The sequence below is a fragment of the Talpa europaea genome (genome assembly GCF_964194135.1).
Source record: "Talpa europaea genome assembly, chromosome: 12".
NCBI lineage: Eukaryota > Metazoa > Chordata > Mammalia > Eulipotyphla > Talpidae > Talpa > Talpa europaea.
Genome location: NC_140079.1, coordinates 65,070,756 through 65,094,550, shown reverse-complemented (window position 1 = coordinate 65,094,550; position 23,795 = coordinate 65,070,756). Strand labels below are relative to the sequence as shown.

The following is a 23,795-nucleotide window of genomic DNA, read 5'->3' as shown; positions in this document are numbered from 1 at the left end:
TTGACAAGGATATTCTTTTTAGGTTAAGTGTTAATTTGATATTTCAGGTAAAGGATTAAGTGTACTGAACATATGAGACTTCGGAGGAAAGGCTGTTTATTCCCTTCTCTCATACCTACCTACGTTATGATTGGAGGAGTTGAGGGAAAAGATGGTTGCCATCCATCCCCCGTCCATGGTCCATGTATAGAGACCTGAACAACCTCCCAGTTTTTAAACTTTATCTCGAGAACACACCATATTAAGAGTGGCAGAAAGGGAGTTTTGTTGTCTTTCCCTTGTTAGAATGTCAGCTGCCTGTCACCTGGAGAGCTGAATCTCAGTACCATCTCAGTGCCGCCTCCTTCTGCCCCCCATCTCTCCCTCTGCAACTGGAGTGGAGATGGTAAGTGTGCCCTAGAGGGGAAGGTGGAGAGAGTGCTTTATCTGAGTTGGTACTTCATGAGTCCCCTGCTGTGCAGAGGCCCTGCAGGGGTGATTATTAATTACTGAGGTCCTGCTCCTTCAAGTTACCTTCCAGCAAACATTCCTTAGTTAGCTGTGACTATCTGGCTCTAGTTCCAAGTCATCCTTAGTTTTAGGAATGACCAAATTGGCATACGAAGGGAAGTACAGAGGTGTTACTGCAAAAGATAGAAGGCGAATTGCAGATATATGCTATAAAGTACGGGTTGGAAATGTAAAATTCAACAAAAACAGAAGAGGAGAGAAACATTTATTGACATCTATGTTCTAGTCACCTTCATCATGCTTCTCATCTTTTCCCTCCAAGCAGAACTTGATAGTCCAAAACATTCTGTCCTAAAGACTCATTAGAATTTTTTATTATGTTCTAGCATATATTCTTGCTTGTTTTATCACACTGTTGTGAATTATTATTGAATAAAATTGATGCTCTTGAAAAGTGACATGACTACCCATGCTCTAGTCCATGACTTAGTCTGAGAGGTGTGAGCACATTTATCCTGACAGCAGCCTCATGACAGTGTTATCCTTTTACAGATGAAAAAATTAAGGTTCAAACAGGGAAGGAATCTATACAAGTTTCACAGGTATAAATGGTAGTATTAAGTTTCTCCTCACATGTATTTTTATAATTTTGTAAAATAGAAAAACTAGCAAAAGAAATAGAGTGCTGATCCAAAAGCTGAAAAAAGTTTTTGGTGCTATTCTGTTATTGACTTGCAAGGTAATTTTATTTTTAAGTCCCTTATAAAAACCATGTCTTTTTTATTTTTTCATATGCATGTTGAGTTTAGTTTCAATCCTAATGTTGGGGAAAAGATATATTTTATATATACCTTCATGTATAAACATGTTTAAATCGGACGCTTGCCATGCTTAGAGGCTGGTTGTAAATAAACGAAGTTTACTAATGGCACAGTGTCCTTGAGTACTGTCCTCAAACCTAGAACACTCGCTGTTTATCTGTACATACTTGACGTTTAAACACAAAACCTTTGTCACCAATTACTGGTTTCCTCACTGCACTGAAAACAAGCCATCTTTGTCTCTGCTTTTGTTCATGCCTGCTAGTTCCCCTAATGTATAACCTGTCCATAATGTGTAGTAATAGCCAAAAACTCAGATATTGATGTCAGCAAAATCAGTTTTGAATCATGACTCTAAATTATTAGTGTGACATTGGGTAAAGTGTTTTAGCTATCTCTGCCTCTGTTTACTTATTTTTAAAAACAGAGTACTGATACTTCATGGATTTTTTTAAATGTATCTCTTGAGTTGTCTGTGATGATTTGAATGGAATGTTACCATGTTGTTTTGCCTAAATAGTTTTGAGTTGATGCTTTACCTTGTAAATTCCCTTTAAAACAATAAGCATTGTTAAGTAAGAGAGAAATATTCATTAAGTGAAACTTACTTTAAAATACTAAGTAAAATACTAGGTAATTATATGGTCCATTTTTTGGACAATCGATGTAAGTAGCAAACTGTGTTTTACTTCAGATTGATTTTGAGGGGGGTTATACTGCATTCAGCTAATCTAGTCTGTTAAGTCTGTAATATAAAAAGATTTGTAGATAATAGATTTTGTGTTCCTGAACATCATTTTATAGATCCTGCACTTCTTCTGGGTTTATATTGTTGCCTTGTTTTAAGGAGATCTTTTCCCTGAACAGTATACGTTAATATTTTGAAAATTCCCTATCAGAAGGCTAGCACCATCTTGACAGTCCTGTGTTCTGCTTCTACCTTGCTAATTGTTTCCTTGGGATTATTTGGATTGTGTGGAAAGCTTTATTGCAAATCCTCTTATTACTGAAGTCATTGTTGCCAGCAGGAATAAGATTAAAGGTGCTTAAGTCTGTAGAGTTGTTTCTAATTTGTACGTGTCATTTCAGTGGCATATTAACAGAACTGTCTCCTGTCCCTCCCTTCTCCCCCAGTACTATCTCAAGTTAGGTCCGAGAAGCCAGGCCATTGGAAGAAATCTCATTTTATCCTCCTAATTATTATGCTGGCACTCAGGAGATAATTTTTCCCTTCATGCACTGCCAATTAATATGCAAATAGGCTGATAAATATTTATGCAATGATTTAAATTATGCAGGGAGTGCTTTCAGTGTATTCTGTAAATGAATTGTTCCTGGACTTCAAAGTGCTGGCTGCTGTGCTAACGAGGAGAGATTTGCATAAGGCCCTAATCACGCGCATACTGATTAAGCTTCATTATGGAAACTGCCAGCTGCAATCTTTGTTTCTATTTTATTACAAAAAGGGGAACTTTTCATGCTTCAGTTGCCTTGACAGTGTCAGTCCTAGCTGGTAGGAGAGACTAAAACTCCTCTGAGCAACTGAAGTTTCTTTATTCAGTTGAAGATTGCTATGGTGTAACTGAAGTTGTATTTTCTTCTCCCCTTGATCCACCTTCCACCTCCCACCCTTGTTCTGTTAAGAATTTAGTGTAGATTTGTTAGAAATAGTAGCACCTTCTTTCCCTCATCCCAAACCGATACCTGTTTCTTCCTTGCTTTGGACTGTTTGAACCTCTAGAAGATTTCACAGCAATGCTGGACTGCAGTGACTATGTTCTAGGTGGGTACCAGCACAGTTCTTTCTTATAAGCTTTAATATGGAAATAGCATGTGTGGGGTTGACTATGCATAAATGCTTAATCGCATATGCAACCAGCTCCTGGGAGGGGGAACAGTGGATTGAGCAGGGAAGGAGGAAAGCATTTGCAAAGCACAAGCATCCTGGAATTTGCAGTAGGTCCCTCCCTACCACTAGTTCTTCTGGTTCAGAGGATATTTTCAGTAAATAGTGTGGATTTAGAATTCAATTTGAGTGGAGGACATTTTTGCTTTTTGGAAATGTCTATTTGAGAGCATTTCATGAAGTTCTAAAAACATTCTGAATTTTAAATAAGGTATAACGTGTACCTAAATAATATATACATATTAATAATATATTTTGCATATTTAATACAGCTGAGTTACATAAAAACCAAAAAGGCTTAATGGAAAAGAAGGTGGAGTCATAGTGCATAAATGCTAATGTAAGAAGGTTACTACAATAAGACTGTAAATTTTTGCATTTTAGAAACTATTAACTGTTTTTAAACTTGGTCTGATATAATTTTTTTTTTTAGTTATAAAAGCTAACTTCTGTTCTTCATAAAAGTTTTTGTTTTGTTTTGTTTTGTTTTTCTTTTTTTAATTTTCCCTATAGACCAACAAGCCTTTGGGGAGGGACATGTCTGCTTTGAATATAGAAACTGTCTTTGGTAACTATTTAAAATAGATTAAGACACTTTAGTTTTTAGATATACAATGGCTCATTGGCCATCGTTTGTGCTGAGTTTTTTCTGTATGCAAAATTATCAAAACTTCTTTAACTTACTCTGGTCACTTAGAGAATCAGATGATATGACCTCTTAGGATTTTGTTATCTCTCTTTTAAGACCCTTGAAAATGATATTTTTCTTAGTATCTTATTTTTCCCAAATGAAAAATAAGGCTGCCCCTATCACCTTCACAGTTGTCAAGAATAAAATAGAACTATAATTCCGAAAATGTTTGATTTCTTAGGCAGAAGGCATGGCCTAAATCCAAGATAGCAGTAATATCTGTACTGCATGGTGAAAACCACTGTTAAAAGGGCAAATGACAACAACAAATGGAGGTCAAGAATCCCACCCCACAGCAACTTGTAGACTGTGTATTAGACTTCTTGTACAGTCAGTTGAGAGAAAAAAGAACTTCAAATATCAGGGGAAAAAATTACTCTTTTATATCTACTAAGTTGGGAACTGAGGAAAGTATCTTTTAAAGTACCTTTTTGAAATACTTGCCATTAAATTACATCTCTGTTATTTTCAGTTAGCAGTGAATAATATTTAAATAGTCTTCTCATAGTTGCACAGTTAATCCAAATTTTGCTGTTTTATTTTTTGCAATTTTGTTAAATATTTTTGAAGCTCTTGAAAATACAATGGAAAATTCTTCAGATTCACGTAGAATACTTGTGATGTAATCTTTAATTTATAGATGTGGAAATTAGGGTATGAACTGGACAAGGTGAGACTTGTTAAGAATTATACCTTTTTTTGTTTTTATGATGTGTGGAAAATTGTCCTTTTTATGAATGTTAACTGGTTCATCATTTTTATTACTTTATTATATCTGTTGTGATTTTGACTCTCCTAAGATTTTGGCTAAGTCATTCAGAAAGCTGATTTTCACCAAGTTGTACACCTGTTCCTTTCAAACCTTAGTGTGTCTTCAGATGATTCTTAAAATTTTTCTGTACAGTAGGTGTGGGGAAGAAGTTATGGAACCACCATTATTTATGACTCAGAATTTGAACCTTTTGAACATTTGAACCAAAGATATGATAGAATTTTATAAATCCGTAAGACAAGCTTCTGTTGTCAAGACTGTATTAGAACAACTAGTATACAGCTTCTGTGTTGGAAATGAAATTTATGGGGAGAAGAACTCCTGATTCTCATCCATTATGCTTGGGGATAATGCAACTGGACAACTTGTTTGGGACTACTAATGTACTCTTTGGTTGACAAATCATATACAATATAATTTAAGTATTCTCAACTAACAGTTATAGTTAAATGAGTCTTAAGCTTATTATGGGCAAAGGCAGAATTTGCCTCATAGTAAACTTGTTTGATTATAAATATGGTAAGATCAGTTTGCAAAAATAGAGTGAGATATATACTGTATTTAGTCTTTGTCCCTTTGAAGAGGTAGAAGAAAAGCAGATTGCTCTGTCTCTTACAGATCTTCCAGGATACTTAGTATTACATATTTTTGCAATGAAACCCTCATTAAACAGATATCCCTGTAAGAAAGAAACCCACATTGACAAGTTCATTTAGGTACCAAGATAATATAATTTTTAAGTGGGTGTGGTTATGATGTAATTTTGAAATTATTAGCTATATCTGTTATGCCTGGTGATACAACTCTTCTATCGATTATGACTGAGGTACGAACTTGGCATATATTCCTTTAATATATATTTAGTGTAATTTGGGAATGGGAGAGTATATTAGGCATTTTTCTTACACATGTTTTCTATTTATCCTGTGACGTTAAGTTACTGTTCAGTCTATTATGAATATGACAACATTGTTTTGGTTATAATTAATATCTTTACTTATGGGGAAAAAACTTTATTTGATACTAACATGCTTTACTTTGTGAAGTATTCCATATCTTCTGTGGCTTTTACATATTTTATGCTTTTGAAGAATTTATTCCTTTTATATGTTAGACTATTATAAATTTTTTCAAGTTAGATTTCTCTTACCTTTCTTGGAACAATCTTAAAATTCTTTCGGAAGATAGTTTATTTGTAGTTTACTTCAGGGTTTAGATTCCGGAATATTGAATTTCTTTCAGATAAACTTTCTTTGCAGTTTCTGATGTTTTAGTATTATGCTGTCTCTCCTTGAACTGTAGGATTGTAACACGAAGTATTCTTAACCCTTTCCTCTGCTACAACTTTGCCTTCCTAACCTTACATTCCTAATTTTTAAAAAAGCCTTCTTCACCTGTTTATTGCAGACTCAAGAATGAACAATCCGTCAGAAACCAGTAAACCATCTATGGAGAGTGGAGACAGCAATACAGGTAAGAGATGCCTCTCAGAGCCACCTTTTTAATTAGATTTAATAGAGCTAATGAAAGAAACTCTCCATTCAACTGTGCCTCATACTTGGCAAGACTGATCTGAGAATTGAGATGTCAACTAGAATTTTGTATTTGTAGGTACTGGGTGGTGTTTGCTTAAGCTTATCTGATTTCTTCTATAGTTTCCTTCATCATTTTTGCTGCTCTCAGAAAAACTGTGGAATAGTTGAGAGAGTCCTTTAGGTCAGATAGTTGTGGGTGTGAATTATGGATTTGCCATTTCCTAACTATGGCTTAATTTAGTCAACTATGAAATGGGCATAATATATTTCACAGGTGGTAGTGCATGGTACTGGAGAAGTGTTGAGCACAGTTTAAGCTACACACTAACCTTCAGTCAGAGATCACTCTCATTATTAAGTGTTGATCAAAATAGTGAAATCTTATCCACCCCACATTCACTGTAGATCATATTAAAGTTATGGTATAGCTGTAGTTTAAAACACATACCTATTTCTAGTGTATCCTTTTATTTGGTTATTAAATGAATTATCAGGAGAAAATTAATGTTATATAAAAGTGAAAGCTGTGGTCTTATGAGAGAACGGTAAGTCCATAAAAGAGAATCACCAAGGTCTCTGTTCTTAATTCGGTTCATGGCTTAATTCAGTTGACAAAGTGCTTTTGCCAAATAGGCTTTAGAGGCTTAGAAGACATTAGACTATATGTCTTTATCATCTGCCAGAGATGATATAGGGACTGCCACAGTTTCTGGTAAAAGCATCAATTAAAATACTCAACCAAATAAGATGGAATTATGGTTAGGGATACATGGAAGAGTAATAGTTTCTAAAGTAAATCAGGTTTTTTAATTGCAGAGTGTCACCCTTTGACCTCTTCTTTTAAGGATATGATAAGAAGTGGAGTCACTTTTTGCTTTCTACCCCTCCTGGCCACAAAATCTTTTAATTTGTAGATGAGTTTAATCAGTATATCAATAGTAGCCTTTTGCCTTATTTATCTTTCATTCTAAACTGCTCTATATTTGGAGATACCTGTGAGTCTTTTAATCTCTAAAGTATACTTGCCTCTTTATGTGAAACCTAGCCATGGGGCTTCCTGTTGTTGAACATGTTTCTCAAATTACTCTGAGGCTGACCAGGTAGACCTTCTGGCACCTCCTGAGAAAAGGGCAAGGGCAGCATTCTCATCTGTCTGATTTGTCAGCCACATTCTCTTTTCCGCTGTTTCTCTGTTGCTTGTTTGGACCCTGTCTTTCATTGTTCTGTAGCCCTGGTCCCTCTGCCAGTATTGGTGCTCTGGCTACCTGCTGAGGTGTGACTTGTTTACAGAGAGAAGTGATGCAGTTGATTGCATTAAGCCATTAGGGGAAAGGGAGCAGGACCTCAGAGCCTAAAGAACAGCTTCACAGAAGAGGCAGCATTTATTTCTAAGGGAAGATGAACAGACTCGCAAAATGATTGGAGAACACTGAAACAGTCCACTACATCGAACTCATGGGGAGTCCATTTCTGTAAGAGAAGTTTAGTTGCTACCATTTATTAAGTGCCTGTATCATTTAATAACATCATCTGCTTCCCCCATGACACAGTCTTAGCAATCTTAATAAGCGCTGTATGCATTACTGGATTTCAATTTGCATTCTTATGACAGCTCTGCAATTGAGATATTATTCTTTTAAGGAGTAGGGATTGAGGCACAAAACCAGGCAGGAAATGAAGGCAGGATCAGGATTTGCATCTGTATATGGTTTGTGCATGAACTGCAGTAAAATAAGATCAGAATTGATCAACACTTTGTATTTGTTCAGGTCTAAAGTCATTTTCAGGGCTGTATAAGGTGAGTTTTAGGTGGTGCACGTGTTGAAATATTTTCATGAATTTCTTGCTCTGTTCTAATATAGGATGTGTGGCAAGCTCATTACCACCGTAGAACTGAGTGACATCAGCTTAGATATTTTATTTTTGATATCTCTAAAACTCTGATTTTTGTGGTTAACAACTGAAACATTTTAGAATTCTTCCATCACCACCTCTAGCTGTCAGTTTTCCTTTTCCCTACAAATAGAGGAAAATTTTATTGCTTTTATGCAAAAAGTTACACTAATGCAATAATATACAGCAGTCAGATTAAATATGAGATGACCAGCCAGCCTGACTCTGGAGTCACCACTCACTTCCTCTATGTCATATAGCATTTATTGACTTCGTAAAATTGCACATTACATGCACATTATGGACCTTTATGTTCATTTGAGAATAATGAAACCTTGAATGTCAGTCTCTCAAATATTAAAGGTCTGTCTCTATGTTCTTAGCATCTCCCACTGATGTCAGTTTGTTAGTATAGGAATAGAAAAGTACATTTAAGTCCAGTTTGCATGTTAAATTACCATGTTTGATATATTAGATGAAAAACTACAGTTTATTCAGATACTTACAAATTGGCTTTCATTTTAAAATATAGCTAACAAGCCTGAAGATTGTTTGATTTAAAGAATTACGGGCTCTTAGTTTTCACTAGTTTATGCATAAGTACAATTTCAATAGAAAGAACCCTTAGCATTTTTATTTATGACATTGTTAAGGAGGATACTTTGTAAAATGGAGATTGTGTTGATATGTTACTTCCTTGCCTTTCTCCTACTCAGTGATTTATTTAAGTTAACCACCTAAATCTGACAATGTACATTTGTCAGATAGGCTTTTGACAGCTTCACAGAAAATCTACAGTTTAGGAATCTTAATTTATTCAATAAGTGCCTGTCCTATATATAAAGTATTGCACTTAAGTTATTAGGAGATACTATTGCAAACAGGTAAGACACCCACAGTCTTTGAGCAATTCATCAAGAGATGAGACATGGGCCTCTCTGGTGGTGCAAGAGGTTAAGCACCACACTATGAAGCATTCCACAGCACGAGTTCCAAAGCCTCTGCAGCACGAGTTCGATCCCTGGCTGGCCAGGGAGAAACCCACATGGCGAGGCAGACCTCTCCTGTCTCGCCCACTGCTCCCCTCAGCGGTATATTTCAGTGGATCTGCCTGTTCTGTTCCCCACTCTGTCGCTGGTGGATCCTCTCACCCCCCGCATCTCTGACCTGTATCCCAGATGAGACAGATAATCAGATAATAGAGTCAGATAATAATAGAGTATGGTGATTCAAAAGGAGGAATAAGAAACTACTATAGTAGTGTTTATTTGTTTTGTTTTGAGAAAATTTGAGTGTGTTTATAGGCTAGGTTAAAGGAACCCCCAGATAGGAAGAGATTGATGAAAGAAAAACAGTTGATCGAATCAAGATAGGGGAGAAGGGCCAGTATTCAAAATGGAGGTTTAACTCTGAAAATGAGAAAAGTTACACCCTTTTTCTAAAATTGTGGAGAAGGTAAGACTTAACAATGATATAAAATTGAGGGGAAAGGGAGAAAAACAATGAGAAATAATTCCAATTATATTGCTGCATTTTTCTTATTTCTCAAAAAAAGTAGTTGAGGTGGTCATCGAAGAGAAAAGCAGGATAATAGGTATAAAAATGGCAGCAGCCTAACTACCATTTGTTGAATTCTTAATATGTATGTGTGACTAGCCACTTTATTATATGTATTTTGTTTCATAATTGAAATACTTCTAGGAGGTTATAGTATTATTTTATAGATAAGAGAATTAAATTCATAACTGTTTAGTATTTTACAAAGACTGTGAACCTTTCATTACCTCGTATTATCTCACATTGGCAGAAAGATGGAATGAAATGGATTTGGGGGTTGAATATGAGTTTTGACATAGTTACCTTTAAGGAATTGATTTGAATGAATGAATGAATGAATGAATAAAAATATTAATAAGCTTATTGAAGGTCAGGCTCAATCTGAAGAAAACAAATATGTAGTCATCTAGCCAATGTGGTTATGGGACCTTTCTATAGAGTAGCTCAATCGAAGAAAACAGAAGATTGGATTATTTTACCATAAGATATTCTTTAAAAAAAATTGCCCATCTGGATAAAAATGTAGCTTGTAACAATTCTTTTGGCCAAGGATATGGCCAAGAATGCCTCTCCTAGGGGAAATAATAACTCTCCATTTCTTCCTCCTCTCAGCCCTTGGCAATTAGTCTACTCTGTCTCTGTGAATTTGCCTATTTAGATATTTTATATAAGTAAAATCATACAGTATTTGTCCTTTTGTGTCTGCCTTATATCATTTAGCATATTTTCAGGATTCATTTATGTTGTAGCATATATAACTGAATAAATTCCATTGTGTGTATAAACCACATTTGTTGATGAACACTTGGGTTGTTACACTTTTTAGCTATTGTGAATAATGCTGTAGTGAACATTGGTGCACATGTATCTTAGAGCCCTGTTTTCAGCTCTTTGGGGGTATAAAACTAGTAGTGAAATTGCTGGGTAAAACAGCACAAATTTATTATCTTAAAGTTTTGGGCATCAAAAGTCCTAAAATCAAGGTGTTGGAAGGACTATGCTCCTTCTGGAGGCTCTATGGAGAACATGCTTCCTTCCCTTTTCCAGCTTCTTTAAGCTCCGTGCATTTCTTGTGTTATGGCCTCTTCCTCCATCTTCAAAGCCAGATCCTGCCCCCAATTTCTTGCTCTCCTCCTCTTCCCTTTCGTGATCACATCTCTGACTTCCTTGCCTCTCTCTATTAGAAGGGCTATTGTAATTATAGTGGGTTCACCCAGATAATTGAGGAAAATATCCCCCATTTCTAGACCAGATTTGCAAAAATCCTTTTTGCTATGTAAGGTAACTGTTCATAGCTTCTGGGGATTAAGAAGTGGATATCTTTGAATGACTGTTGTTCTACTTTACAACAGCATTTTATCCTAAAGTAAACCAGATCCATTGTTATATAGCTGATATTTGGAAAAATAAAGAAGTGGTATATAGTTTTATAAATGTCAGTAGAAAAACATGCATTTTTTTTTTTAAATGTAAAAAGTATTGGAGGGCCTCCCTGGTGACACAAGGGGTTGAGATGCAACCTATGAAGCTATCCACAGCCACTGCAGCACAAGTTCAATCCCAGGCCAGGGAGCATCCCACATGGCGCAGCAGACCTCTCCTTACTTGCCTGCTGTTCCCCTCAGCAATATATTTCAGTCGATCTGCCTGTTCTGTTCCCCACTCTGTCTCTGGTGAATCTTCTTACCCCCCACACCTCTGGCCTGTACCCCAGTTCTTGTATGCATAAATAAATAAATCTTTAAAAAAAAGTATTGGATAAACATTAAAACCGTGCTCACTTTCCATCAAAAGAAGGACATACTTTTTTCTTTAGTACTCTGACAAATGTTCATCTGCCCTGTGCTGTCTTATTCATGGGCTGGGAACAGTAGTTATTATATAGCCTATACTGTTGTGATAGAATTTTATTACCTATTTTCTTTTGAATTCTATCTTTAAGAGTAACATAAATTAAATTACTAAAAAATGAAACTTCTTCAAGAAACCATTGTCCTATTTTAAATTTCCATTTATTATAAACTTTATTATAAACTGATTTATTACAAAGTAATAATTTTTTTTTAATTTTATTGTTATATTCCCCATACAATTGCAGCCCCCCCATTCTGACCCCAATCCCTCCCCTCCCGCCCCCCTAAAAGTGTCTCTGGTTCATAGTTTTTTGTTGATTTTGATTTTTACTTTCTTATAGTTATTCATTTTCCTGGTCCCTTATTTAAGTTTTCTAGATTCCTGCTATGAGTGAGACCATCCGGTATTTTTCTTTTTCTTTTTGGCTTATTTCGCTGAGCATGATCCCTTCCAGCGCCATCCATGTTGCTGCAAATTGCATGTGTTTATCTTTTTTGAATGCTGAGTAATATTCCATGGTATATATGGACCACATCTTCTTGATCCAGTCATCTATTTTTGGGCATTTGGGTTGTTTCCAAAGCTTAGCTATTGTAAACAGTGCTGCTATAAACATAGGGGTGCAGGTGTTCTTTGGAATTGATGTTTCTGTGTCCTTTGGGTAAATACCTAGGAGTGGAATTGCTGGATCATATGGAAGCTCTATGTTTAGTAGGTCCAGAAATCTCCACACAGCTTTCCACAGTGGTTGGACCAGTTTGCACTCCCACCAACAGTGTAGAAGAGCTCCTTTTTCTCCACACCCTCGCCAGCATTTGTTGTTGCTAGTTTTTTTAATATGTGCCATTCTCACTGGTGTAAGATGGTATCTCATGGTAGTTTTGATTTGCATTTCCCTGATGGCAAGTGATGTTGAACATTTTTTCATATGCCTGTTGGCCATTTGCATTTCCTCTTCAGAGAAACAAAGTAATAATTTTATAAAATAGTATAGTTATAAAGTAACTTTTACAATACTATAGTAATAGTAACTGCCAGTCATTATTATTAATTGTGCTAAATACTTTGTATAGATGATCTCATTTAATCCTTATAATAATTTTATAAGGTGCTAGTTTTCTCATTTTATTGATCAGGGAATTGAGACCTAGAGATGTTTAGTCACTTGACAAAGAACCCACATATCTAAAATGGAAGTAGCCATTTTCTTATCCTTTGAGATATGTTATTCCTTATGTTTAGCCTCCAATGTACCAGGTACTGCTGCTCCTCTATTTCAATAGGATCCCTAAAGTCAAACAAAATATTGACTTTATTCTCAAGAAATTTATAGAGAAAATGTGTGAAAATGTAATAGGATTCATAAGAAGTATATACAAGTCCATGAGAACTCAACATGAGAAGAAATTGTTTCTAGCTGGGAGGATCAGGGAAAGCATTAAGATAGGTTTAAACTGAACTTCGAAGGCTGGGTAGGATTTAAATTTGATGGTGGTAGGCAGTATATGTTCAGCATGAACAAATAGTAAAAGCTAAAATGAGGAGAAAGAAATCTATCATAAAAGTCTCATAATTCCTTCAGATTCCTTCTAGTTCCTTTCTAATCATGTCATGTGATTTCTAAAGGCTTTAACATGTAGTCCTTCTCGGAATTAGACAGTATTCCAATTCTGCAGACTTCAGTGCAGCCATTACCATTACCACAGGCTTTATCATTGTTATTTTTGAAAACTTACCATTGGCTTATTATAGCTATTTTTATAATGAACAAAGGTGAAAATGGCATGAGGTTAAAATTTTATATGTTATTTTCCCACCTGATAATATTTAGCTGCTTTGAAATATAAAAACTTTCTTTACTTTTTTTTAAACTTATTTTCTTTGAAAGCATCTAACTCACTTGTTACTTCATTGAATTTGTAGTCAGTGAATATGTCTTTGTTCACTTAAATTATGATAGAGATTAAGACTTGCCTATTCTATCCTTGTTCACTTGATTTTTCATTCAGATGGTTTTTACCCCCAGAATAATAATATCAAGGTCTGTTTGGAAACTAAAAAGCTCAGAGAAATTTATTAATATGACCTAATATATGTTTGTGAAATAGATTTCCAAAAATATTATCAACAGTTCCTAGCAATTGGTGATATACTAGTTATGTGGCATTTACTGGTGCCTAAGTTGGTTTTAGGAAATTCTGTTCATAAGAGAACATGATCAGACACCTGTTTCTGTAAGATGAAAAGGAAAGATCTGAAAAGAGCCAGTGCCAGTGGATTGACCTGCTATCCTTCATAGTAATTGAAAAATCTCGGTGTCCAAAACTAGTTTTGGAAAACATTTCCAGATAAAATAATAGTGTTTTCAGGAGATGCTTCGGAAATTCTCTGAGGAACAGAGGGGGAGATATTCTTATCAGAGCAGAGTGGAGCAATTGCAGATCTCCGACTCTGAAGGGCTCTTTTTCCTTTGAACTTATGTTTATCCAAGAGGCATTTCTAATTCTAATTCAGTAATATTATTATTACTGTTATTTTAACAGTTATTATATATTTTACTCTGTGGACTATATTCTGCATTGGCTAAAGTGCTCTTGTAAGCCTGAGGGTGTAAATACCAATATCGAATTTTCTTGAAATTTCTTCATAATGATGTTTTGAATAGTGGGTAGTTTTGTGCGTCAATGAAAGTGTCTGGAGTTCTTTTAGAAAAACTCAGGAACACAGAGAAGGGTATATTATTCTGTCCTCGGTGATCTAGAAGCAAAAAGCAAACACCTTTTAGAAAGATTGCTCTCTCCCCAGTGTATGATGTAACAGAATCTCTTTTAAGAGATTCTGACCACCAGATATTGAGAGATTTACCTTGGTCTTGACTGTTGGTGAGGATTTATTGATTGATGGGGTGGGGAGTGGTATTTGAATTATGAATAAGCAGATGATCCTTGCCAAGAGACAACCCAATAACAATTTTAGAATTTGGAAGTTAGTATCCATTTTATTTTATTTTATCCATTTTATTTCTATTTTATTTTTATTCATTACTATAGAAATTTGGGCATTAATAAGAGGATTTGTATCTAAAAGACTGCTTAAGGTTCAGATTTTGAGATAGTAATTTTCTCCCTTCTCCCTTAGAGGGCGGTTTAGTTCCAAGTCATAGTACTATTTTTGTGGGTTTTTTTTTTTTTTTCCTAAAAATATAAAAGAATTTTCAGCCATGCTATCTTTACATTTGCTTGGAGCGAAAAACAAACAAACAAACTAGGTCTGACATATTGCATCCTGGTGGAGAGTGGTAGAGATAGAAACTAGTGGTCAAATTTAATGAGCATTTGGGGAGGAAGAGTAGATATTGAGGCAAGAAGGAAAGGGCATACTCTCCATGTGCATCTGTGTTTGACTTGAGTCCCAGATGTATGGGTGCCTTATCTGTGTAGGGACTGCCTAAGAGGGAGTAGATGTGACAGCAAGGTGATACCTTCAGTTCTGAAAGTGTTGCACTTGGGGGCCTTGTGGTACTTGTAGGTGAATAGGTGAGCAGTTAAAATAGAGATATGTTCCTGAGGAAAGAATTTGGGCCATTTGTATAGGTGTGACGTCCACAGGTAGATGTGCTGAGAAGCGCTCTTCTATAGCACTGAAAGGGCTGGCTGGGGAAAAGGAGCCCATGAAGTAACTGTGTACTGGCCAGTAGAGGAACATTGACCACATGTGGATATTAAAATAAAGTTTAAAAATTCAGTCATTCTAGCCACCTGTGGTAGTGACTTCATATTATATCACATATCTATATAATATTTCCATCACCGTAGGAATTTCCAGTGAGACAAGTAAGAGCAACCATGGAGATCAGAAATGAACCAGGCAGCGAGTTTATGGAGTTAGTATTCAGTGTAGTCAAGTCCTACAGAGAGGCCAAGACAGGAAAATTAAAATGTAACCTTTGGATTTGACTATTAATAGTTACCGGGGACCTTTTAAAAGATCAGTGGTAGGAAGTAGGAAAGAAAATCAGTGGTAGAAAGTAGGAAGTAGAAAGAAGTGAATGGTTGAGGAAGGAAAATGAAAAATACAGGCACCTCTTTTAATGGAAGCTCTGTGAGCAGCTGTATAACCTAGTGGTTAAGAGCTCAGGCCTGAAACCAAACTATCTGGATTCAGCTGCTAGTTATTTCTTACTACTGGAGTGTATAACCTTGGACAAATTATTTTTTTTCTTGTGCTCCATTTTTCTGAGCTATAAAATGAATTAAAATATAAAAATTGCTGGAGTCCAGCTCCGACCGGGGCAGGGTCCCCACAAGGACGAGATGGCGTCAGCGAAGTGGAGGGATGAGGGCAGGGGGAGATGAGGTAGTGAGGAGACACTGACACTTGATAAGGGTGCAGACATCTCCCACTGAGGGTCTCAGAGGGTCTTTATTTATACATCAGAAATTGTTACTTGATCATTACATCATGCAATCATGACTGATTTTACTTTTACGTTGTTTCAGAAATTATTAATGATCATTAACAGTGCACAATCCTTTTTCTAATTTTCCTAGTCTATGATTAACTTGGCTACTTGGTTACATTAACTTGGTTATATTATTTCCCTAGGTGATGTATGTTATTCAGAAAATAGAAACAGGTGCTATGCTCAACATGATTTATACAGTCAAGCTAGATAACTAAAACAAAGCAAAGCAGGCATTGTAAAATTGAAGGCGGCTTCCTATTTTCTATATAGAACCAAAGGGTCCTGGTACCATGGGAACAATAAGTGGTGTGTTTCTCTCGGACCATTTCACTTCCCGGGGCACCTCAGGGCCTTCTCTAGTGGGGACTTTTACCGGGCTCAGTTCCATCAGTTCTATCAAGCGTGGTTTGTTAGAAAACTCAGTGTTACTCATGGTAACTGAATTACAAATTGGAAGACATGGAGAAATATTGGAAACCGTTTCATTATCAATCATGTTGGAAGGTACTTTTCTCAAACTACTGAAGTGTGCATTACCGAAACTGGCATTGATGCCAACACTCATTGTGTTATTCTAAAGCTTATAGAAAATTTCCATGGTTTCAATAACTGCCACAAACAAATGAAAGGAAGTAGCAGGAGCCAGCTGTGGAGTTTTTCTGACTCTTCAGAAACTTTCCTCATGCCCGGACCTTGACTTTTCATGGGTTTTCCTTCATACCCAGACCTTGTCAGACAGCATGAGATTCCTGACTTTTCAGTTTTCCCTCATGCCCAGACCTTGTCAGACAGCATGAGTAGCATGGCCCGCGCCAAGAAATAAATACCCATTTATATTTATAAAAATCCATTTATAACAATATAAATAAAAATAATCCATTGTGTAGAATTCATGTGTATTTGGAAAGCAAGTAGATGTGTGACTTAGTAAGTGCTCAATAATTGTTAACTTTATTGTAAGGATGGTGAGGAAGAGGAAGATGACGGTGATGGTATATTAAATAGAGGGAAGGAAAGATAGAGGAGGTCAGGTATGTTTGTATGCCAAGGAGAAACCAGTAAGAAGGATATGTTCAAGAAAGAATGGATGATTCATGAATCAAAGTTAGTAAGGAGAAGGGAGGTGTTAATCAGAGCACTGGTAGAGGAAATAACTAAAAGTAGAGGAAGGCTCTCCCCCCAACTTCTTTTTTTTTTATGATAGAGAAATGGGAAAGTAAAGATACAGATAATAGGTATAATCAGTTTTTAGATAGCGGGAAGGTAAGAAAGCACTCTAGATAGAATTAGGTACAGAGACTTGTCCTTATGAGAGTGGGAAAATGAAACCAGAGAATAGGAGGCAATAAAGAAGCTTGGGAGTAGATAGTTCATCCAGATAAATAAGCAATATAAGATGAATTGGTAGCAAAGGATCATAATTCAAGCTAGGAGCTCTGACATCAGATAAAATAAGAGGATAAAAGAATTACACTGGAGCTTTTCAGGGACTTTTGTGTTTCTACAGAAGGCAGGAAACTGCCATCATTTGACTGCTCATATCTTAAAGGTATAGAAGGTATAGATGAGTAAGGAGCGTTTGACTAGGTTAGGAGACAGAAGGAAAATGGAACAATGGAACAGGGTGAATGTTTGATTAAGGTTTTTTTTTTTTTTTTTTTTTTGGCCAACAAAAGTCTTAATTATTAGAATTTTAAAATAAGAACTTTCTGGCTTTGTTGGTCCTCAAAGTATTCCCCTTATGTGACATGTTTAAGTTACTTGAAAAAGACTGTCTTAATCTGTTAAGTCTCAAGTCATTTATTTTTCTACAATTAAGAATACTAAAAATTACTAAAAATCTGTCTTAATAGAACATTTCATTCAGATAGATTTAGTAATTCAAACATTAACCATTTATGGAAAAGCTGTCATGCATCACTGATGTGTAGTCATCTGCAAGGGGATATATAAAAGCAATTTAAAAAATAAAGCCTATGTCAGAACGTACAATGCAGTAGCAATGGAAATTTTTAGCAGATATGTAACAGTCATCTGTTCTGTAGATGATTGAGAGCGTCGATTTTGATTATGCCTTTTGTTTTTGTAGTAACAGAAATTTCTGGGTTTCCTTTATCCCATGTTCCTCCCATTTTGTGGTGGCTCAGCTGGAAGATACCACCTCCATATATACATTCACAAAAAAATGAGTAGAAGCAGAGTTTTCCTTCATGATCTCTCAGCTGTTATTTATGTTAGTTATGCCTCATGGCTATTCTTTTTTTGTAAACTTATTTGAAATTTGTGCTGCTTATTGTAAAGGTAATGTAGTGACTGACACAGATTATTGTCTTTTTTTTCTAGTAGAGATTCAGAAATTTAGGCTATTTCTCTTTCACTACCTTAAATTTACTGGCAAATGGAAATCTGTGAATAATATATTTTCTACCTATTGCATAGGTTTAATTGAAGTAATATATAATTCTCATTACAGATTAAACACAGTACACTGTTACTCTGTTATTGAAAGTATAGCTGTTGAGTCATGAAAAACAGCTCTCACAAATTACATGTTCCAAATTTCTCAGTCCTAATTCACAAAATTGTTACTCTTTTTTCCACATACAGTTCCCCCAGGGGCAAATCCCATGTGACTTGCCCTCTAGCAGCTTGTAAATGGCCAATTAGATAGGTGGGGATTGCTGCTACAGGCAGCTGAACTGTGATAATACAGTAAGATTTGTACTGGAGCTGTGGATTTTTTGTTTTAATTGAGGTGAAATGCATATAACAAAAATAATCATTTCAAGTGACTGATTCAATGACGTTTACATTGACAGTGTGCAGCCACCATTTCTGTTTATTTCTAAAATGTTTTCATCACCCCAAAAGGAAATTTTGTACCCATGAAGCAGTTGCTCATCATTTTTTCTCCTCTTCCAGTACCTAGCAGCCATGATCTGTGTTGTGTCTTTATGGACTTACCTATTCCAGATATTTCGTATAAATGGGAACATAAAGTATGTGACCTTTTGTGTCATTATTCCCTTAGCATGATGTTATTGAGGTTCACCCATTCTGTAGCCATCTTTGTGGCCCTAATTCCTCTTTTTGACTCACTAATATTCCACTATTTGGATATGCCATAATTAGTTTGTGCAGTCATCTGTTGATGGGCATTTGGGTTAATTCTGCCTTGGGGCTATTGTGAATAGTGCTGCTATGCGCGTTCATGTATAAGAATCTATTTGATTTCAGTTCTTTTTTTTTTTTTTTTTTTGAGGCATGCTTTTACTTATTTATTTATTTCTTTGTTTGTTTTTTTTGTTTGTTTGTTTATACATGCACTGGGTACAGTCAGAAGCGCGGGAGGGTGAGAGAATTCACCAGAGCCAGAGCGGGGAGCAGAGCAGGCAGAAGGACCGAAGTACACTGCTGAGGGGAGCAGCGGGCGGCAGGAGAGGTCTGCGCGCCATGTGGGACCCTCCTCCGGTGGCCGGGGAGCAGCCGGGGGATCGAACCGGCGCCGCAGACGCTGCGGGCAGCTTCGCAACCCAGCGCTCAACCGCTGCGCCACCGGGGAGGCCCTGATTTCAGTTCTTTTGGGTATATACCTAGCAGTGGAGTTGATGGCTCCTATAGTAATTATTTAACATTTTGAAGAACTACCAAACTCTTTTCCACAATAGATAAACCAGCTTGTATTTCCAGTGTGATCCATTCCAGTGTACAAGGATTCTACATCCTTGCTGGTACTTGTTATTCTCTTCACCCCACCTACCTTTATTGCCATCTTAATGGATTAAGATGCACAGTGTCCTTGTGCATCTCTCTATATATTGTGGTCAGAATGTCTTATAATAATGAAATGAGCAATGCATAGTAATGAAGTATGATTACATGTGAACCATTAGACTTTTGCTTTCCTCACCTTGGTGGTCCAGGCCTTTCTCTGTGAATCCAAACCACTTTTACAACCTCAGTTCCCTCTTAGCACACTAGCATCCTCAAAGCATTTTATACCTTTCTTGGAGCAAATACTGTATTCTCCCTTGCTTTGGTTGAGAACAGAGACAGTACCTTATTTTGTTTGCATCCCACCTTCCACTACTGTTTTGTATTTAACTTTTATAGAAGTTATCTTTTATGTTACAATTATTTTCTTGTCTGTTGCTCATACCTACCAGTGAGCAGTTTGTGGTATGGAACTTGACTCATCTTTGTGGAGCAAGGATCTATAGAATATCTAAAATTGTTAGTTTGGATTCCTGGATTTTATATTTTAGCTTGTACATACTGCCTTGTCCTTTTGGTATAAAAGTATTGACATTTCCCCCTTATTCAGTTATTTATAGTTAATTCCATCTCATCCTCTTAATGTTCCACTGAATTTTCACCTCCAGGAAGTTTTCTCTTACATTGCATCTTCCCTTCCCTTTAAAGTCCTCTCTGTATATTCTGGTCATACTCTTGTGTGTCTCTGCTGTTGCACTTTCTTTTCTTTCTTTTTTTTTTTAAGATTTATTTATTTTTATACAAGAACTGGGGTACAGGCCAGATGCGCGGGAGGGTGAGAGGATTCACCGGAGGCAGAGCAGGAACAGAACAGGCAGACCGACGAAATACACTGCTGAGGGGAGCAGCGGGCGAGACAGGAAGAGGTCTGCTTCGCCATGTGGGATTCTCGCCGGCCGGCGGGAATGGAACCAGCGCTGCAGAGGCTGTGGACAGCTTCACAGTGCGGTGTTCAACCTCCTGTGCCACCAGGGAGGCCCTCTGCTGTAGCACTTTCAATGTTGTGTGTGTGTGTGTGTATACACATACATATATACATATTTTTTTTTGAAAGTAAAATCACTTTCTCCTTTCTTCCCTGTGTACTTGTACCTTCTCCCTAGCCCTTTTCCTCTTTAATTTCCATAGCTTTTACTTTTGATATTCAATAGTTTTTATATACTATCCACTTCTCCATATTAGAATGGAAATACCCCTACCACACTACTTATCCCCTTTCCTTTTTGTTTTCCATATCTTTTATTTTCATCTAATATTCACTAATTTTTACTATATATTTTCCCATATTAGATTGTGAACTTGATAAAGGTATTTCTGTCTCTGTTCTTCCCTTTTGCATCTGTCTCATCTAGAACAGTGTCTGCCACACAGTACTTGCTCAGTAGGTATTTCTTTTAGCAGTGAATGGACAGATCAGAGAACTACTTAAGAGCAAGGATGGTGCTCCCGGCACATCAGTGCTCAATAAATGTTTATTGAATGTAGTATTTATTCTTATTGGAGACTCTTTTTTTCCTCATGATTTCCTTGGTTTTCTTTTGTTATTTGTTATTCCTAAATGTACATAACAGAAAATGCACATAAGCAACAAAGAATTGCCTCACTGCAAAAGGATTTGATTCAATCATATGTATTTTATGTATAAGCATAATAGGTTTATCAAAACCTATTTCCTATAAAAGTAAAATCATTCATTCAAAAAAAGAAATAGGAATTGTAAAGATGGACAATCCTGTTGGTGAAGAAGTTGTAAGTTAGGAAGCAGCTGAGTAATTGCTGTGTTCATATTTCAATGTAGTCATTATTGCAATAGATTAAAAATAACACAGACATTTTTTAACTAATGTTCATTGGGCAAAGTTTATCATTCTTGTTTATGGAGGGATAACAAGTAGAAAAAACGAGAACACTGTCCTCACCCTACAAAAATAATAAATGTGGTTCTAGACAGAGTTTAAACAGCAGAAATCAATCTCTCCTTTTAGACAACATTAAAGGATTAATTGAAAGGAGGCTCATTTTAGGAAAAGTGAAACTGAACAAAAATTAAAGTTGTTATCATTAGTTATAATACTCATAATAAAGAACTGGAAAATATAGATTAATATATCTGTTAAACTTAACTTTTAAAGCTGTGTTTCTTTAATATGGTAGTATTTCTCATTAACTGTCAAATTTGATTTGATCCATTTGGAACTTTTCAATTTTGTTATAAAATAAATATTTCTGGAGTAATAAGCTGTGAGCTAGAAACCAAAGACTCAAAATTCTTACCCCTCATCATCTGCTGTCTTTGTATGATTCTGACCTTGGCTGCAATTGTTGGTGAGTTAATATTCTTTGCAGATAAGTGTTGAGTTGGATTTCCTGGTCATTGGAGCAAGGAAGCGAGTCCAGTTTTAGGCTGGGCTCAGTTACTATCCAGCTCAGTTATTTCAGCAGAAACATTTCTGTTTTGTTTTTCTCGTTTGCAAGTCAGGCCAGTTAGTTATTTCTTTTTGATGGTCCCTTTCAGTTTTGCTTTTTCTTAAATATCATATAAATGGAATCATACAGCTGGAGCTCTGGAGCTTTTGAGTCTGGCTTCTTTCACTTAGCACAGGAGTTTGAGATTCATCTGTATTGTTGTGTGTCTTGTTCAGTTTTATCTCTTTTCTTCCCTTCCACAAAATCTTGGAGAAGGACCAAATATGTTATAGTAGTAAGATATATATTACTCTCATGTGTTACTGGATGATTTGATCAAGGATGGACTGTATATTATATATACAGTGTGTGTGTATATATATAATACATATGTGTGTGTGTGTGTGTATATATATATATATATATATATATATATATATATATATATATATATGGTGGCCCCAGTAGGCTGTACCATGCCATCTAGGTGTGCAGTAGGCGGTACCAGCCAGATTCGTGTAATCACACTCTAGATGTTCGCACAGTGACGAAATCACCCAACAGTGCATTTCTCAGAATCTGTCCCACTCATTGAGTGACAAGTGACTGTAATGCTTTTGAGTTACAGTGCAAAAACATGACGGAAGATAGTCTTAGAGCCTGGCTGGTACTATTAAGTCTGAAATCTGTGTGAAGCTGGGAACCTGAGCTAATCTTAAAGAGAAGTATGTGGTTTTCTCAGGTTTGGATGCACTCTGAAGAGAGAAGCAGAACTTTATGAGAGATGGCCATTCACCTACTCTTGACTCCATACAAGTGTAACTCAGCTGTAATCAGTGCTATCTGTCCTTGTAGTCATCTCTAATTGATTCCCTCATTCTGCATTACATATTCCCAAGCCTTTTCTTTCTCCAGAACTTTTGTGCCTTATTTTTGTCGTCTTGTTTTGTTTTTGAAATATGACTACCTTTGGATTTTGACAAAATGTAGCTCTCTAATTCAAGTCCCACAGTCTCCCTCCTTGAGGCTTTACATTTTATCTTTTTTGCTAACTGTCTCCTTTTCTTTTACATCTATTATAACCCTCTACTTCTCATTCTTTATTTTAACCCAGGGTTTTTCTTACATATGTAGTGTCTCTTCCACCCCCTTCTCTCCTCAGTCTTTTTAAGTGTGCTCAGCTTTCATCTGCCGGTAAACCATTCCTTCCACCCTCTCTACCATCTGCCCTTTGAACAGCCATCTCCCTTGCTTCCAGCACTACCCCAGGTGCTAGAGGAATGAGCCCCACTTACCAGCATAGCTCATCATCACCTGTTTTGCTCTTTGAGGGCGGGAAGAGTCCCTAAAATTTCACTGCATCTATTTTGTCATATTTGGTGTTTTTCTTGTTGTTTTGTCTTTTTTTGTTGTTTTATTTTTGTGTGTGTTTCTTTTTCTGTTTAAAAGTAAAGGTAATAATTGTAAAAGCCTCATATAAACATGGATGTATGTTTTAAACACGCATATTTCTACTACTAGGCCACAAAATAGAATGTTACCATTACCCAGAAGGCCACTATATATCCAGCCTTATCATATTACATTCTTCTACCACAGAGGTAACTGTAATCCGAATTTAGTGTTAATGGTCACATTGTAGGTCTTTTTTTTTTTTTTTTTTTAAGAAAA

The 23,795-nt window shown here is 36.2% G+C and overlaps 1 protein-coding gene across 1 annotated transcript in view; it reads left to right on the top strand.

The window, feature by feature from the left end:
- Positions 1–23,795, top strand: part of POU2F1 (POU class 2 homeobox 1) — a gene marked incomplete at its 3' end in the record, with an annotated part of 149,081 nt that overhangs the window by 75,400 nt on the left and 49,886 nt on the right. Inside the window, 1 exon segment of the mRNA XM_084251446.1 lies at positions 6,048–6,113. Coding sequence (XP_084107572.1) covers positions 6,048–6,113 — 66 coding nt within the window.